Genomic DNA, 17,424 nt, shown 5'->3' with positions numbered 1-17,424 from the left:
AAGAGGTCACAAGGTTTTTCTATTATTTGACCTATTAACCTAGTTTTTTAAGCCTCGTGACCCAGTTTCGAACTTGACTTAGATATCATCAAGGTGAACATTCTGACCAATTTCCATGAAGATCCATTCAAGGGCATGGCATCTAGAGAGGTCACAAGGTTTTTCTATTTCAAGACCTACTGACTTAGTTTTTGATCGCAGTTGACCCAGTTTCAAACTTGACCTAGATATTATCAAGATAAACATTCAGACCAACTTTCATACAGATCCCATGAAAAATATGGCCTCTAGAGAGGTCACAACGTTTTTTCATAATTTGACCTACTAACCTACTTTTTGATGGCACGTGACCCACTTTCGAACTTGATCTAGATATCATCAAGGTGAACATTCTGACCAATTTTTATGGAGATCCATTCACAAGTATGGCCTCTAGAGAGGTCACAAGGTTTTTCTATTTTTAGACCTACTGACCTAGTTTTTGATCGCACATGACCCTGTTTCAAACTTGGCCTAGATATCATCAAGATGAACATTCAGACCAACTTTCATGAAGATCCATTGAAAAATATGGCCTTTAGAGAGGTCACAAGGTTTTTCTATTATTTGACCTACTGACCTAGTTTTTGATGGCACGTGACCCACTTTCAAACTTTACCTAGATATCATCAAGATGAACATTCAGACCAATTTTCATACAGATCCCATGGAAAATATGGCCTCTAGAGAGGTCATAAGGTTTTCCTATTATCTGACCTACTGACCTAGTTTTTGAAGGCACGTGACCCACTTTCAAATTGACCTAGATATCATCAAGATGAACATTCTGACCAATTTTCATGAAGATCTCATGAAATATATGGCCTCTAGAGAGGTCACAAGGTTTTTCTATTTTTAGACCTACTGACCTAGTTTTTGACCGCATGTAACCCAGTTTCGAACTTGGGCTAGATATCATCAAGATGAACACTCAGACCAACTTTCATACAGATCCCATGAAAAATATGGCCTTGAGAGATGTCACAAGGTTTTTCTATTATTTGACCTACTGACCTAGTTTTTGATGGCACGAGACCCAGTTTCAAACTTGACCTAGATATTATCAAGGTGAACGTTCTGACCAATTTTCATGAAGATCTTGTGAAATATATGGCCTCTAGAGAGGTCACAAGGTTTTTCTATTTTTAGACCTACTGACCTAGTTTTTGATGGCACGTGACCCAGTTTCGAACTTGACCTAGATATCATCAAGATGAACATTCTGACCAATTTTCATGAAGATCTTGTGTAATATATGGCCTCTAGAGAGGTCACAAGGTTTTTCTATTTTAAGACCTACTGACCTAGTTTTTGATGGCACGTGACCCAGTTTCGAACTTGACCTAGATACCATCAAGATGAATATTCTGACCAACTTTCATAAAGATCCCATGAAAAATGTGACCTCTAGAGTGGTCACAAGCAAAAGTTTACAGACGCATGCACGCACGGACTGACGGACGGAAGACGGACGACGGACACTGGCGATCACAAAAGCTCACCTTGTCACTTTGTGACAGGTGAGCTAAAAACACTTTAAGTCAAAATTAAACAATGCAAATAAAATTGATCTTTAATTTACCAAATTTTTCCATATACTTTCAGCTAACAATGCCTGTCAAAACAGTATTACAAAAAAAAATTTAATCACAACTTTGTTAGTGTTGGAATTCAGTCAAAATTTCGAAAGCCAGTCATCGCAGAAATTACAGTCAACTAGATTTACTTGAAAATCGGTTATTTGATTATTGCAGATAATTGTATACAATGTTAGAACACAGATCAATCCCCATATAGCAAAACATAATAATATTTTTACTTTATTGAATGCAATTAGTTTAAAGCTACAACAGCCTTAGCAGCCACCTGTATTAATTATTATTATTATTATTATACCAGATTTATATAACGCCCTTTTCATGATAAACACGTTCAAAGGCGCTTTACATATAGCAAATGCAGCCACACAGGGCGCGAAATTCATCCTCTACTAGTACAGACACAGAGCGATCTGACAGAGTGAGATAAAGCCCCCAGAACAGACAGAGAGAACAGAGATACAGGCCTGTCCGGCTAACTTAGCCTAGCTCTTTGCAAATGGACAGTCTGGTTCTTTAACGTGCCCGGTGTATAGCAACCAGGCTGTCTTGGTTCCTTAGCTGGATGCTCAATACAGGTTTAACTGTCCACTGAGACCCCTCTCAACCAAACGCCTCTATTATTAAGGCCATTCATTTTGTAAGGGTTCTAATGTATAATGTATCTAGACTGGAATTCCAAGATCTTGGACTGTATACACTTACCCTGTAGCTTTCCTTAAATATATCTTGTAGATGCTCTACTGCAGATTGGTAGGTGAAAGCTGCTTTAATCAGCTCATCAAGTATGCAACAACAGTTGCTGTAAAAGCAAGAGAGACAAATGAAAAAATAAATCTTTATGAAATTCTGGAAAATATTAACACTGACAAATCTTCCAAAAATATTGTGACCTTACATCACTGTATCACGCAACAATTTTTTTTTTTCTCATTGGAGAACTCCATATTCAATGGCTGTACTTTTTCATTATTTCTCTGTTTATACTGTACATCAATACCAAACTGATTAAAACATAACTAACTGAAAAATTTGCTGTAAATCCAGAAATCTTAAATACCACAAATTATCATTGAGGTTGTTTTTTTTAAAATTCATTTTGTGTTTGCTATTCATGAACAACAAACTACATTAAAATGACAAGATATTATGTTTAATCATTATAATTCTTGGGATCCTAATTTTCTTGGATTTCCTTGTTGCTTCATTCCATGAAATTAAAATGTAGCAAACATAAAATTTCCATTTTTTTTACCCTATGTGGTTTGAAATCCACACATTAATGTCCCAATAAAATAACCAATTTGACAGAAGTCATAAAATATTCTGCCAACAAAACAAGATGATTTCACAGTATACATTTTTCTCAATAAAAAAATTCAAACCCACTGAAGAAATGAAACACTACCTACCTATCATGGTACCATTTTGGTATTTTCATGAGAAGTCTGGTCCACAAACCAATGGTCAAGGTCATCCCATCTCTAGCTGTTTTATATGCTTCCTCTATCTGACACTACAATGTACATGCATATGTTTGTTGAAGTATATCATGTACATGTATATTCACTGTGACATTTTGTGCAAATATTCATGTTTATCTACTGTCACCATATGTGCATGAATATACACTGTTAACCTATGTGTGTATGTACACATTCTTCATTGCTACCCTCTATATGTACATGCATATTCACTGTGTCCCACATGTGTAAATGTACAAGTAAATTAACTATCACCTCACATGTATGTGCATATGCACAAGTCATGAATATTTACAGTAACCCTATTTTTGCATATGCATGAATGAATATCCTAACCTTATTTTTGCACACACATGAATATTTATAGTTAACGGTGCCTTTCTATGCACATACATAAACACTTATGGTAACCCTATTTGTGCATAAGCATGAATATATATGGTAATCATAATTATGTGTGCACATAGATATGGTTACCGCATGTGTGTAGGTAAAGGTACATTCACCATTATGCTTCACAACTTTATTAAGTATATATATTTCAATAAATATGCAGCTCATGTAATTATATCTTTCATTTCTGCAATGATTTGGTATTTGAAACGTGCTATGCACATTTTTAAAAGTATATGTCATTGACTTCAAAACAGAAGTAACATCATTAAAAGGTGAAATATAAACTTAAACAATGTACCATTTAAATTTCAACAAAATGACTTTCGTACATATACCTGCATCATAGATATAAACAGTTTTGTGATTGGTCCAGGGAAGTCATATGACAATAGTCCCTTCACAACACGGAAATATGACTCGTCTGCTTGTAGAATGGCTAGTAAAACCTCTTGAAATCTGAAAAACAGGAATAAATAGAGGCTGCTTTTGAAAATAAGTGCATGTAACGCTCTTTTTTCTTAATTTTATTCTTCTTTTAAAAGGTGAATCAATACATTATAACTGGTCATAGCAAAATGAAATGTGCTGGAAAATGAACCAATTAAAATTCTATATTGAAAATTTCACCAGGCAAAAATAGAGACAGGACACAAAATGATCCCTACTTAACTTATGATCTCACCATGTGACCTTGACTTTGAACAGACATGACCAAAGGTTATGTTATGCATGTAATCTCATTAGGATTAACAGTTATGGAAAGTGATTTGAAAATCTTTCTTGGGTTAGAAAGATTCAGACCTACAAAATATGAACTGGTGAAAGATACTGAAGGAAAGACTGACAGAGATCAGACCAAAAACAGTTTTTCCATATGTATGTACAAGGCAACCTTTCCAAAACAGACATAAACAGGAGTGTCTTAAAATGTAATGATTTAAAATAAAACAGCATTTTCGTTATGTTTAACCCTTTCCCACACCGAAACGTTTATCACCGTATCTATCGATTACCAAACAGAAACGTATTGACCCGTGTCTATCGGTTCCCCGATAGAAACGTATTATACCGATTAACGGCCATTTGAACAGAATCGTTTTATCCCGTGTCTCATAATCAATCGCTTTATTTTCGTTCTTTTCCTATAGAAACAAATTCCGGATGTTTACTAACTCAAAATATGGGATTTCGTCATCATTATTTACGTACAAGATCATGTGGTTACTATTTAAATTTATCGAGTACTTTGCAAAGAAATTTCCTACATGTGCACGCCGCTACGTCATGGAAAATTACTGAGAAAGCTGCTTGCAACTGGCCGGTTCGCGGGCTTTCCTCGTTCTAAAAATAACAACCATTTAACATCAAAGTATTTTTAAATGTGTTAGGTCATGAAGGTCACGCGTGATACATGCAGATTTCCCCTAAACAACAATTTGTGTATACGATGGCTTGGAATTTATGGCCTTACATAACGGGAAGTGTTAATCAAAACAGAAGGACCGCGGCTTTCAAATATTTTATGACACCCCAAGAGTTAATTGCAGCGGAAGTCACCCGTGATGTACCGACGTTTGATCATCAAAATATTACGTAATATTATCCTAAAAATTTTTAATTTTTAGCACAAGAATACTGTAGTCGGTTATGAGTCTCGATCTCAGCGATCTTTTTGCACTTTCAGAAATTTTACGATCCGTTATTTTTGTAGTGTTATTCAGTTTGATGGTTGTTTTTTTATATAAATACTTACTGATTCCGATTCGGAAGATAAGTCTATTAACTATAAATCAAACTTTCAAACATCATTTTGAAATGAAATTGTATATGAATTTCAATGTGAAAGTAATCCAAAACAGAATTTTATGCCTAAAAATATATATTCCCGTACTTTAACACTTTATATCTTCGAAACTCAAAGAGAAACTACAATAAATTTTGTATCATCGGAAAGAGAATTTAAATTGCTATAAACTTTATATTGACAAAAATAATGTCAAACTTACAGAAAATATTAAAATAATGACATTTTTAACATAAGTGTGTGTTAATCACAAAATAATGCCAACACCTCTGTTCAGATAAGACAGTCACCTTTATCAGCCATATACCGATTATAGATTATTGATTATCACTTATCAGTGTTATGTAAAGGAGGTTACTTTGGCTTCTGTTCTGTGTGGTAAAGGGTTAAGGTTATTTTTCTAACAATGCTGCACATAATTATGGAAGACTCATCATATAGGTTTTAACTTCGATAATATGAGTTAAGAGAATGACAATTCAGTTTTTTTTAGTTTGTTGTGTTTAGAGTCACACTAACACAATGTAGGCCATACGGCAATTTTTCCAGCTTTATAATAGTGGAAGAAGTTCCCAGGTGCCACTCCATGCTTTATATCAGATATGGGCTGGTATCTGCACAGAACCACCAATCTCCTACAAGCCAGCTGGATGGCTTCCTCACATGAATAATTTCTGAAATATGCACTGCTTTGGACTGTGAAGTATATAGCATGCAGCATTTTTATCTAAGATAATCCATGCAAATGAAGTAAAAATCTATATTTACTTGATACTGTCTACAATGTATTTCTGGCTATCCACAAACAAGGGAAGAATGTAGTATATTGCACTGACTGTTGGCTTGAAGAGACCCTGCTCAGACAACACTTGTAACAATGGCACTCCATCAGAAATAATGTCACCAACACTGAATATACAATGGAGATTTATTGTATAATTATATCACTGGAAATACTTTTGAAAGTGCATTCATAATCCTAGTGAAATAAGAAAAGAAGTTTATTTCTCATCATCAGTTACTAAACAAAGAATTTATTATCATTATTTTGCATTATAGTCTGATTCAAACTTCCCTTCCCCGCAAAGGTAACATGTCTCATCAACCTTTACCCTGCTATATTTCTAAAATGGACTGGTCCATCATTCAATTTGGTCAGTACCACTTATAACTCAAAGGGGTGTTCACTGAAAATCTACTGACTGAATAGCAAATGGTGCAGACCATGATCAGCCTGCATGGATGTGCACCTATTTCATCCATCACCAGTATTTTTGATCCTCAATGAGTATGCAAACAGCCTTTGCTTCTAGCTTATACTGATTTATACTACAGTAAAATGCTTCTCGTTCAAGTATCGATGACTCAAGTACTGGGACAGACTGGAGCAGTTTTGTTGATCCCCTACCACTTTTCTTTTATTTTCTACGTTTGGATCACCCAAAGCCCTGATTAGCTGCAGCATTTTGATCAAATGCTTGTGCCTTCCAGCAACAGGGTTTTCTACTGAATACTGGATATGTTGGCATGTAAAAAATTGTGCAAATTGCAATTCCAGACGTTTTGCCAACAAATTTTTTTCTTGCAAATTTCTGAAAACTGAAGTACCAAAGCTAAGTTTGTATATCTTTACTTAAATCTAATGATGTATCTTGAGAAACATGGAAATTTACACTGGCTAACATTTTCGCGAAATCAATAAATTCACGAAATTTGTAAATATTTCGACGTCGCAAACTTTTTCCACTTACACAGTATAAAATATGGACAAAGTCAGTAAGCCTTCAGAAGAAGGAGGGACATTACTTCTGTATTCTTCATGTTTTATGTAAGAAGCAAAGTGCACACTGACAGAACAGTTAACTTTCTTGCAATCTAATGGAAACAAAATACATACCTATGTCCATATTTAGTGAGCATAAGAGTAACATAGCATGCAGTTGGGTTCTTTTCTTTGATCCCTTTACACAAGGGCAGCAGTGAGTCATCGCTGTTAACATCTGGAGCCTCCCCTAAACTCGCCTCTAACCTCCGATCACTCTGAGGCAAACTACCTCTATGTAAGGACAATTTTAACAACAGGTCCCAGCACCATGTGTTGAATTCTTGTTCCAAAGTCATGTATTGTTGCACTGCAGCTGACATCTGTATTGACAAAATTTCAGCTGTCACATAAAAGAAGGACCGTTTCGTAGAAAGATACATTGTAAAAAAAAATAATATTTATAATTTTTAAAGTTTCTTAACATAGTTAATTACACATTCAGTCTTGTACATAATTTAAATTTACTTAAGAAAACATTTCAATTTTCTTAGGCAGAAAGTTTAAGACTCAGGATGTGAAAAAGTCTTAACCACAAGTCTCTGTCATAGCAACCCACAAGTAAATATCATTATATGAGCCGTGCCATGAGAAAACCAACATAGTGCGTATGCGACCAGCATGGATCCAGACCAGCCTGCGCATCCGCGCAGTCTGGTCAGGCTCCATGCTGTTCGCTAACAGTTTCTCCAATTCCAATAGGCTTTAAAAGTGAACAGCATGGAGCCTGACCAGACTGCGCGGATGCGCAGGCTGGTCTGGATCCATGCTGGTCGCAAACCCACTATGCTGATTTTCTCATGGCACGGCTCAATTATTTTTTTTCTTTTTTTTTATCTCAACCATACCTCAGATACTTTCAGCCTTTCTTAACTTCCTGCATTTTTTGTTACGATATACATTGGACCACAATTATAAACATAAAATTCTCACAAAACAAATGTTGCTAGCCTCCTTACTTGTTTGACCCCTTCCATTATCATTGAGCCAAGATGTTTGCCGAAGATAAACTTCTGGTAGGCCTCCACCACAAGGACAGCCACTTGTTTGTGGACACGCCATGGTACCATCAATCTGTCTCCCTGTGATAAATCAAGTCAAATTTTCTAATCATAACATTAACTTCAAAACATATACAGTGCAACTTGTCAAGAGTGAACAATACTGGAAAGACTAAACTTTGTTTGTTGTACAGATGTTGTTGCTGTTGTTGTTGTTGGGAGGGTTATTATTTAAAAATAATTACCTAATCATTAAGACAGTATCTGTCTTTGTAGAGAGGTGCTTCCTCTACGGATGTATCCTTAACAGGTGTTCTACTATACTTATAATTAACTGCATATATTTTGTCATTTGAATGCACTATAGGAATGCACCAAAAGAAGGCACCGAGCCACACCAACATTAATGATCACTTTACAGTAGCTGAACTTGTGTTAGCGGCCACCTGCATTAAGTAGTCACCTGCCTTAAGCAGCCAATCAACACACATCCCAAATGACCTTTTTGTTCTAGTAACAATTTGCCTAGCAGTCAGATTGTGCTAGCTCCCTTGACTGGCAGCTTAATACAGGTGTGACTGTATTTCTGAAGAAATGAAAGACCTACGGGAATTATTTCGAGTGGCAAGATGGCAAAACTGATCTTCCAATAAGCCATTAGAGCCTGCAAATTACTAATATCATTCACAAATATTTTCAAATACAAATATCAGCTTTAAATATCTATCACTCATGAAACACATGAATGGAATGTACAAACCCTTGACGAGTTTCCCCAGTTGATATTACTCAGTATTTCCTGGGCCATCAGATTAGCCGGCGACCCTACGGCTGTATTCAGGAGCCAATGACGTATAATGACCAAGTCTGGGTCAGTAGGTAACCATGTCTCCATGTTTATTCCCTTATATAGGTACAAACCCATCTGAAAGGCAAATCTTGTTAAATACATTTAGGATATTTGTTTGTAAAATGTAAGATCAAAATATCTTTTACAGAAAACACCAGTGGCAATATTTTTGCCAGTGACATGCCATAATCTGTATAGCTAGTGGTAAAGCATCCACTCAAATCAGGGACACTGGGGGGTTCAATACCAAGTCACATCAAATAAAAGATGTGAGAAATGGTATAAGACCTAAAATATATCTTATTCCCAATTCTAAACATTTCCGGGCACTGAACGGTTTAATTCCTTTAACTTTAAGCATGTCCAAACTCATAATCCTCTATGGAATGAATCTTTTACATATTCTAATTCTTAGCTTGTTTTCCCTTTCAGATGCATTACATCAATCCTGTCACCTGTGATTCTCTATTTCATACCAGGCATTAGTCTGTTCTATTAGGATTTTTATGCAGTGAGAAAGAGGCCAAGGTCAAACATCTTCAAGGTAAAACAAACAGCCAATGGTTAAATGGCATACCTGTCCAAGTTTTTCCATGTATTCATGCACTCTCTGTGTAAGTACAGACAACATAAATGGATGACATGTGATCACCGCCGACAATAATTCCCTTCCCATCTTTGAACATACATCTCTCGTTTCTGGACAAATGTAGGACACCTTTAAAAAGAATAAGTAGTAAATTATAGTTTGACAATTTTTTGTCTGGACCTCAGTTCGATATGATAAAATTGAGATCAGAGACCAGTTTAAAATTTCAAGCATTTGGTTGGTTGTTTTCCAGCAATATTTTGAAACTGACCAATGGCGATGATGCATTTCCAGTCCTGTTGAAATGCTAAGTTACATGACCTAGACAACTGGTTCTATTTACTTGATGAATGATTGAACCTTATATAACACATCTGATAAGTCTTACAAGCTGAGGAAAAAGGCTGAACTTCGAAATTTTAATCATATTTTTATGAATAATATGTTCTCATGCTTTCTGTTTATTTACTAGAATTCATTTCACTTGTTTTGCTCAATCTTAATAAAAGGTTAAAGAAACATTTATTTTCTAATTGGATGTTTGCAATATCTGCTGGCTGTTCATGCTGATCTTCTTGAATAGCATATAAATCTTCATTTCATGTAAGTAAGTAAGAGAGAAGTCCTACACTAAAAAATTACAATGTAAAAGTGCATCTATAAAAGTCTGACATTTTTTCCTTATAACTTTACTAGCAACCACCATTATTCTTTTGTTATATTTCACGCTGTTCATATTCTGTTTGATTAATTTTTGCTTGATACATACTTGATGCACAAACTTTTGCCTTCCTATAATTAAGTCAATCTAAACATTGCAAAAAAAGCACTGGCTTTTAGTTACAAAATAATTCCACTAAAATCTACCCTATTAGGAAATTTCTGGATACTAAATTGAAAACCAGTCCAAAAATTCAACTTTCTGACTAGTTGCTACTGAGCAAATTTTGAAATAAATCAATGGCAAGTTTGTCTACTAAGACTGGTTCCCAAAATTAACTTAACCTTGAAGCAAGGATGCGAGAATACATTTATAAAGCTCACCTCAAACACTGCCATGGTAACAGTTTCTATAAAGCTGATGTCAGAAGAGGAACAACTTTCTGTCATGTTAGTCATAGTATTTAAGAGATAAATGCCCTCCGATGCTGGTACCCTCTGCAGGATATCTGCTAGCTGGCTTCGACATGACGGATCTAAAACAGATCAGGATTTTTCAAAATTCACAATTTTAGACATTCTTTGCAAACAATAAACAATTTTTTTAGACAACTCTTTGTGATTTCTTTCAATGTCAGCATAGTTTACAAAGAGCAGTCTCTAATTCAGCATGAATGACAAATTACTGTCTCAAATTCTGTATGAATTTCAAAGAACCATTTTGAATTATGAACAAATCCAAAGAGTTGTCCAAGTTCTACATGGAAAACAATGTTTCAATACAAAAGAAACAATATCTAAGAGAACACAAGAAGAGAACATAAATATGAAACTTTTCTTTCATGCATAGCAGTTCTAAATCTAAATGTTTAAATATTATATGTTTTTGAAATCATTTATCTAAGGGTTGAAGTATTTAAAGTTCCAAAAACACACAAAAGAAAGGACAAACAGAGAGCAAACAAAGCAGTACGGTGAGTACCTATTTTCAAAAGGTTACACAATGTTAAATCTACAGCTACAGGAAAGTCATATTATTCCTGTCAGGGAGGGTTAATGAAATGAAACTCAATGTAAATGATCTCTAAGATAAAAGGTCAGTACATTTGAAATTAGTCCACTCTATCATGTTAAGACATTAATTATTTACTCTTACTGTTATATTTATTTAATCAGGATCAGGAGTTAGTCGGTATATTACTTTGTCAAGTGATGGTCTATGACAATAAACCACAAAAATGTGTTTTCTTGTTCTTGTAAAAGAGGCTTTTTCTTCCAAAAATTAACAATCTTGGCCCCAGAAATTCAAAAAGCAAAATATTTTCATACGTATATTAAAGGTTAGTATCAAGTAAAACAACAAGAGGGTCATGATGACCCTGAATTGCTCACCTGAGTAATAGGAGCCTCATGTTTCAATTGGCAAACTGATGCTAAAATATTAGAAGTGATCAGAAGGTCTCATTCATGGTCACTGAAAGACAGTTTTAAGATTGGTGTGCAAAACTGTACATGTCATCCAAATTTCAAGGCTGTATCTTAAAAAAAAACAACAAGAAAGTAGGTCAGTAGGTCAAGGTCAGTCAAGTGATCCCTAATCGCTTGGGTCATCAGGTAATTATAATTAAACAGTCTAGGAAATATAACCTGATAATTTTTTAAGTATTTTTTCCGCTATAACTCATAATTATAACATGTGACCCCAAGGGTGGGGCCTCTTTTTACCCCAGGGGAATAATTTGAACAAATCTGTTAGAGATCCACCATGCTACATACCAAATATCAAATGCCTAGGCCTTGAACTTTCAGACAAGATCTGTTTCCTATATTAGTCTATGTTAAACTTGGTGCCCCCAGGGCAGGGCCTCTTTTCATCCTAGGGACATTATTTGAACAATTTTGGTAGAAAAACACTAGAAAAGGCAACATACTTAATATCATAAGCCTAGGCCTTGCAGTTCCAGGCAAGAAGATTTTTAAAGTTTTTTCCCTATATAAGTCTATGTAAAAAATGAGACCCCCCAGGGCAGGGCCTCTTTTCCACCCAGAGGCATAATTTGAACAAATTTTGTAGAGGACCACAAGGCAATGCTACATACAAAATATCAAAGGCCTAGGTTATGTGGTTTCAGACAAGAAGATTTTTAAAGTTTTTACTATATAAGTCTATGTAAAACTTTTGACCTCTGGGGCGGGGCCTCTTTTCGCCCCAGGGGCAAAATTTCAACAATCTTGATACAGGACCATAAGATGATGTCACATGCCAAATATCAAGGCTCTACGCCTTGTGGTTTCGACAAGAAGTTTTTCCTTTTGGTTGCCATGGCAACCAGAGTTCTGCATGGAATTAAATTCTTTGAACAATTTTGAAAGGGGACCACCCAAGGATCATTCCTGTGAAGTTTGGTGTAATTATGCCCAGTGGTTTTCAAGAAGATTTTTTTACAAAATGTTGACGGACGGACGAGGGATGACTGACGCCGGACATTGAGCTGTCACAAAAGCTCACCATGAGCCTTTGGCTCAGGTGAGCTAAAAAGCATTTTGAAATTTCAGGAAACCACATCCTGAATTCTAAGTATTTACATGCTGAGATGATATTTCCATAAAGGAACATTGCTTTCCCATTTCTTATTCTTCCCCTATCTTCTAAATAACAAGAGCTGTTGTAAGCACACAAGAAACCATGATAGCCCGTCAGAGTGAGCTGAATGTGTTATCTTCAGTCTATTGTATGCTGTGACCGTGACCTTTGCTGTGATCTAATGAGTTCATCTATTGACCATAGACAAATTTAAAATATAGTTTGACGGCCACAGGCAAGACGTTATCTAACTACAGATCTTATACAATTTTCAGTCTAAAGGTCACTGTGACCTTGAACTTTTGACCTCCTGACCTGAAAAAGATACAGGTCATAGGTCCAACCATTCTAACACTATTGATCACCAACCACTTTAGTCTAAAGGTCACTGCAACATTGACCTTTGAGATCTACTGACAACAGACAACAATCCTAAAAGATTAGACAATCTTAGGTCAAAGCATTCTCCAGTTATCAATCGAAAACCATTACAAATCAAGAGGTCACAGTGACTCTTATAGTCATCCTAAAGTTTGACCACTATTGGCAAATTCTCTCAAGTTATTGGCTGGAAACAATTTTAATCACAAGGTCACTGTGACCTTAACAATTGACATACTGATCCTGAAAATACCTGAGGTTATCTACGAACCACAGGTAATTAGTCTAAGAAATTTTACCAATTTAGGCCAAAACACTTTTTAGTAACTGACCAGCAACCAAAGTGAAAGCTGACTGACAGACAGACCAACATGAGCAAAACAATATACCGCCTCATCGTCAAAGATGGACTTGATCAAATTGCATTTTTTCATGCCATGAGTATAATGGCATTTCTAGTCAACATTTTTATGGTTTAACTAGAATTACTGTATAGATTATATTAATATGTTAAATAAAATCACCAGTATGTTATAAAACAAGCAAATTCGATGAATTGGTATCCCCCGCCGAAAGGGTTTGTGGTGAGGAATGGCAAAACAATATATCTGGCAAAAAGTTAAGGATGTTACTTTAGAGGCAAATAATTTCATTAGTCAAAATCAATTTAACAGAAAATTGGTGGTGGGGGGGGGGGGGGGGGGTGTGACTGGGTGAGGGTAGAAAACATCACATGTTGATCAAGGTTTGAAAAAAAAGTAATAAAAAGGAATGAAAAAAAAAAATTCTTTTTTTTTGTGGGGGGGGGGGGGGGGGGGGGAATGACCAAGGCAAGGTGGTGACCAGGTGTGGGTACACAACTTCACATGTTTATAATAAATGTTCATGAAAAAAGAATGAAAGAAGTTTAATGAAGTTCTACCAGCTTGTTATTGAGAAATGGCTTCAGACGTGGATTTTTCATTAAATCAAGGGCAATAACTCCAAGGGAAATTGACCAATCAAAAAAAAAACTAGATGGGCATCATCACAGTATATTGGTGCATCTTTATTTCAAGTTGTATGAAATTCTACCTAATAGTCACTGAGAAATGGCTGTGGACGGACATTTTTTGGTATTTTTCAATAAATCAAGGGCAATAACTCTAAGGAAAATTGACCAATCAAAAAAAAAACTTGACGGGCATCATCGCAGTATGTTGGTGCATGTTTGTTTCAAGTTTCATAAAATTCTACCTGATAGTTACTGAGAAATGGCTGCAGACGGACGCACGCACGCACGGATGCACGGACGTGACGGACAGACAACGCCATTTCAATACCCCCCTCCCGATTTCATCGTCGGGGGATAACAACCTTTAATGATTAATATGAACTCATTCTTTAAAGATTAGTAACAGAAGTGGGAATTAAAAAGTACAAAATATAATATATTTGAAATCTGGCGAAGAAAGATAAAATGGTATTAAAAAACAAGAGGACCATGATGGTCCTGAATCGCTCACCTCTTCCCACTTGACCCAGTTTTGAGTATGACTTCGTTTTTTCTATTATTTGACATAGTGACCTAGTTTTTGAGCTCATGTGACCCAGTTTTGAACTTGACCTAGATATTATCAAGATAAAAATTCTGACCAATTTTCATGAAGATCCATTGAAAAATATGGTCTCTAGAGAGGTCACAAGGTTTCTATTATTTGACCTATTGACCTAGTTTTCAAAGGAACATGACCCTGTTCTGAACTTTATCTAGATATCATCAAGGTGAACATTCTCACTAATTTTCATGAAGATCTCATGAAAAATATGGCCTCTAGAGAGATCACAAGGTTTTTCTATTTTTACACCTACTGGCCTAGTTTTTGACTGCACGTGACCCAGTTTTGAAACTGACCTAGATATCATCAAGGTGAACATTCAGATCAATTTTCATGAAGATCCATTGAAAAATATGGCCTCTAGAGAGGTCAAAAGATTTTTCTAATTTTAGACCTACTGACCTAGTTTTTGACTGCAGTTGACCCAGTTTCAAACTTGACCAAGATATCATCAAGATGAACATTCAGACCAACTTTCATACAGATCCCATGAAAAGTATGGCCTCTAGAGAGGTCACAAGGTTTTTTTATTATTTGACCTACTGACCTAGTTTTTTATGGCAATTGACCCAGTTTCAAACTTGACCTAGATATCAAGGTGAACATTCTCACCAATTTTCATGAAGATCCATTCAAGGGTATGGCCTCTAGAGAGGTCACAAGGTTTTTCTATTTCAAGACCTACTGACCTAGTTTTTGATCGCAGTTGACCCAGTTTCAAACTTGACCTACATATCATCAAGATAAACATTCAGACCAACTTTCATACAAATCCCATGAAAAATATGGCCTCTAGAGAGGTCACAACGTTTTTTCATTATTTGACCTACTGACTTACTTTTTGAAGGCACGTGACCCACTTTCGAACTTGACCTAGACATCATCAAGATGAACATTCTGACCAATTTTTATGGAGATCCATTCATAAGTATGGCCTCTAGATAGGTCACAAGGTTTTTCTATTATTTGACCTACTGACCTAGTTTTTGACTGCACATGACCCTGTTTCGACCTTGACCTAGATATTATCAAGATGAACATTCAGACCAACTTTCATACAGATCCCATGAAAAATATGGCCTTTAGAGAGGTCACAAGGTTTTTCTATTATTTGACCTACTGACCTAGTTTTCGAAGGCACGTAACCCACTTTCGAACTTGACCTAGATATCATCAAGATGAACATTCAGACCAACTTTCATACAGATCCCATGAAAAATATGGCCTCTAGAGAGGTCACAAGGTTTTTCTATTATTTGACCTAATGACCTAGTTTTTGACGGCACTTGACCCACTTTCGAACTTGACCTAGATATCATCAAGGTGAATATTCTGACCAATTTTCATGAAGATCTCATGAAATATATGGCCTCCAGAGAGGTCATAAGGTTTTTCTATTTTTAGACCTACTGACCTAGTTTTTGACTGCATGTGACCCAGTTTCAAATTTGACCTAGATATCATCAAGGTGAACATTCTGACCAATTTTCATGAAGATCTCATGAAATATATGGCCTCTAGAGAGGTCACAAGGTTTTTCTATTTTTAGACCTACTGACCTAGTTTTTGACCGCACATGACCCAGTTTCGAACTTGAACTAGATATTATCAAGATGAACATTCAGACCAACTTTCATACAGATCCCATGAAAAATATGGCCTTTAGAGAGGTCACAAGGTTTTTCTATTATTTGACCTACTGACCTAGTTTTTGAAGGCACGTGACCCAGTTTCGAACTTGACCTAGATATCATCAAGGTGAACATTCTGACCAATTTTCATGAAGATCTTTGAAATATATGGCCTCTAGAGAGGTCACAAAGTTTTTCTATTTTTAGACCTACTGACCTAGTTTTTGATGGCACATGACCCAGTTTCGAACTTGACCTAGATATCATCAAGATGAACATTCTGACCAATTTTCATGAAGATCTCATGAAATATATGGCCTCTAGAGAGGTCACAAGGTTTTTCTATTTTTAGACCTTCTGACCTAGTTTTTGAAGGCACGTGACCTAGTTTCAAACTTGACCTAGATATCATCAAGGTGAACATTCTGACCAACTTTCATAAAGATCCCATGAAAAATGTGACCTCTAGAGTGGTCACAAGCAAAAGTTTACGGACGGACGCACGGACGGACGACGGACACCGCGCGATCACAAAAGCCCACCATGTCACTTTGTGACAGGTGAGCTAAAAAACCCACTTAAAACAAGGGCCCCATGAAGGCCCTACATTGCTCACCTGACCCAGCTCTTACCCCAGAAAATCTAGTATGCAAAATGACCTAGATTTTGTTAAAAAAAAAACCAATTCTGACCAGGCTTAAATGTACATCAAGTAGAACATTTAAACCAAGTTTTTCTATGCTTTGACCTAGTGACCTAATTCTTGACACTAGGTAACTGAGTTTCAAAATTGACCTAGACATTATAGGACAAACACTCTGACAAGGTTTCATAGAAATCTGGAATAAAATGTGAAGTTTTTGTTTTGATGATTTGATCCAGTGACTTTGTTTATGATCCAGTTTTGTACTTAACATTGTTTTTGTAAAGACAAACAGTGTGACAAGATTTAATGAGTATCAGATAGAAACTGTGCTTTATATAATC

General features: G+C 35.9%; 1 protein-coding gene across 7 annotated transcripts in view; it reads right to left on the bottom strand.

Moving 5' to 3' along the window:
* The window catches only part of LOC123528430 (ectopic P granules protein 5 homolog), a 307,990-nt gene that overhangs the window by 268,101 nt on the left and 22,465 nt on the right, over positions 1-17,424 (bottom strand). For all 7 annotated transcript variants that reach the window (XR_008366830.1, XR_008366831.1, XR_008366833.1 and 4 more), the window contains 9 exons: positions 10,628-10,779; positions 9,572-9,712; positions 8,905-9,069; positions 8,103-8,225; positions 7,219-7,466; positions 6,090-6,230; positions 3,853-3,973; positions 3,050-3,153; positions 2,343-2,439 (listed from right to left, as the gene is read on the bottom strand). Coding sequence is in view for 2 of the 7 variants with exons in the window: in XM_053522064.1 (XP_053378039.1) it covers positions 2,343-2,439; positions 3,050-3,153; positions 3,853-3,973; positions 6,090-6,230; positions 7,219-7,466; positions 8,103-8,225; positions 8,905-9,069; positions 9,572-9,712; positions 10,628-10,779 (1,292 nt within the window). In the remaining 5 variants the exon portion in view is untranslated. The remainder of the gene's footprint in view (positions 1-2,342; positions 2,440-3,049; positions 3,154-3,852; positions 3,974-6,089; positions 6,231-7,218; positions 7,467-8,102; positions 8,226-8,904; positions 9,070-9,571; positions 9,713-10,627; positions 10,780-17,424) is intronic.

This window comes from Mercenaria mercenaria, chromosome 13, assembly GCF_021730395.1.
Source record: "Mercenaria mercenaria strain notata chromosome 13, MADL_Memer_1, whole genome shotgun sequence".
In the NCBI taxonomy this organism is placed as follows: Eukaryota; Metazoa; Mollusca; class Bivalvia; order Venerida; family Veneridae; genus Mercenaria; species Mercenaria mercenaria.
Note: the sequence above shows the minus strand (reverse complement) of the source record. Positions and strands in the feature narration are given on the sequence as shown.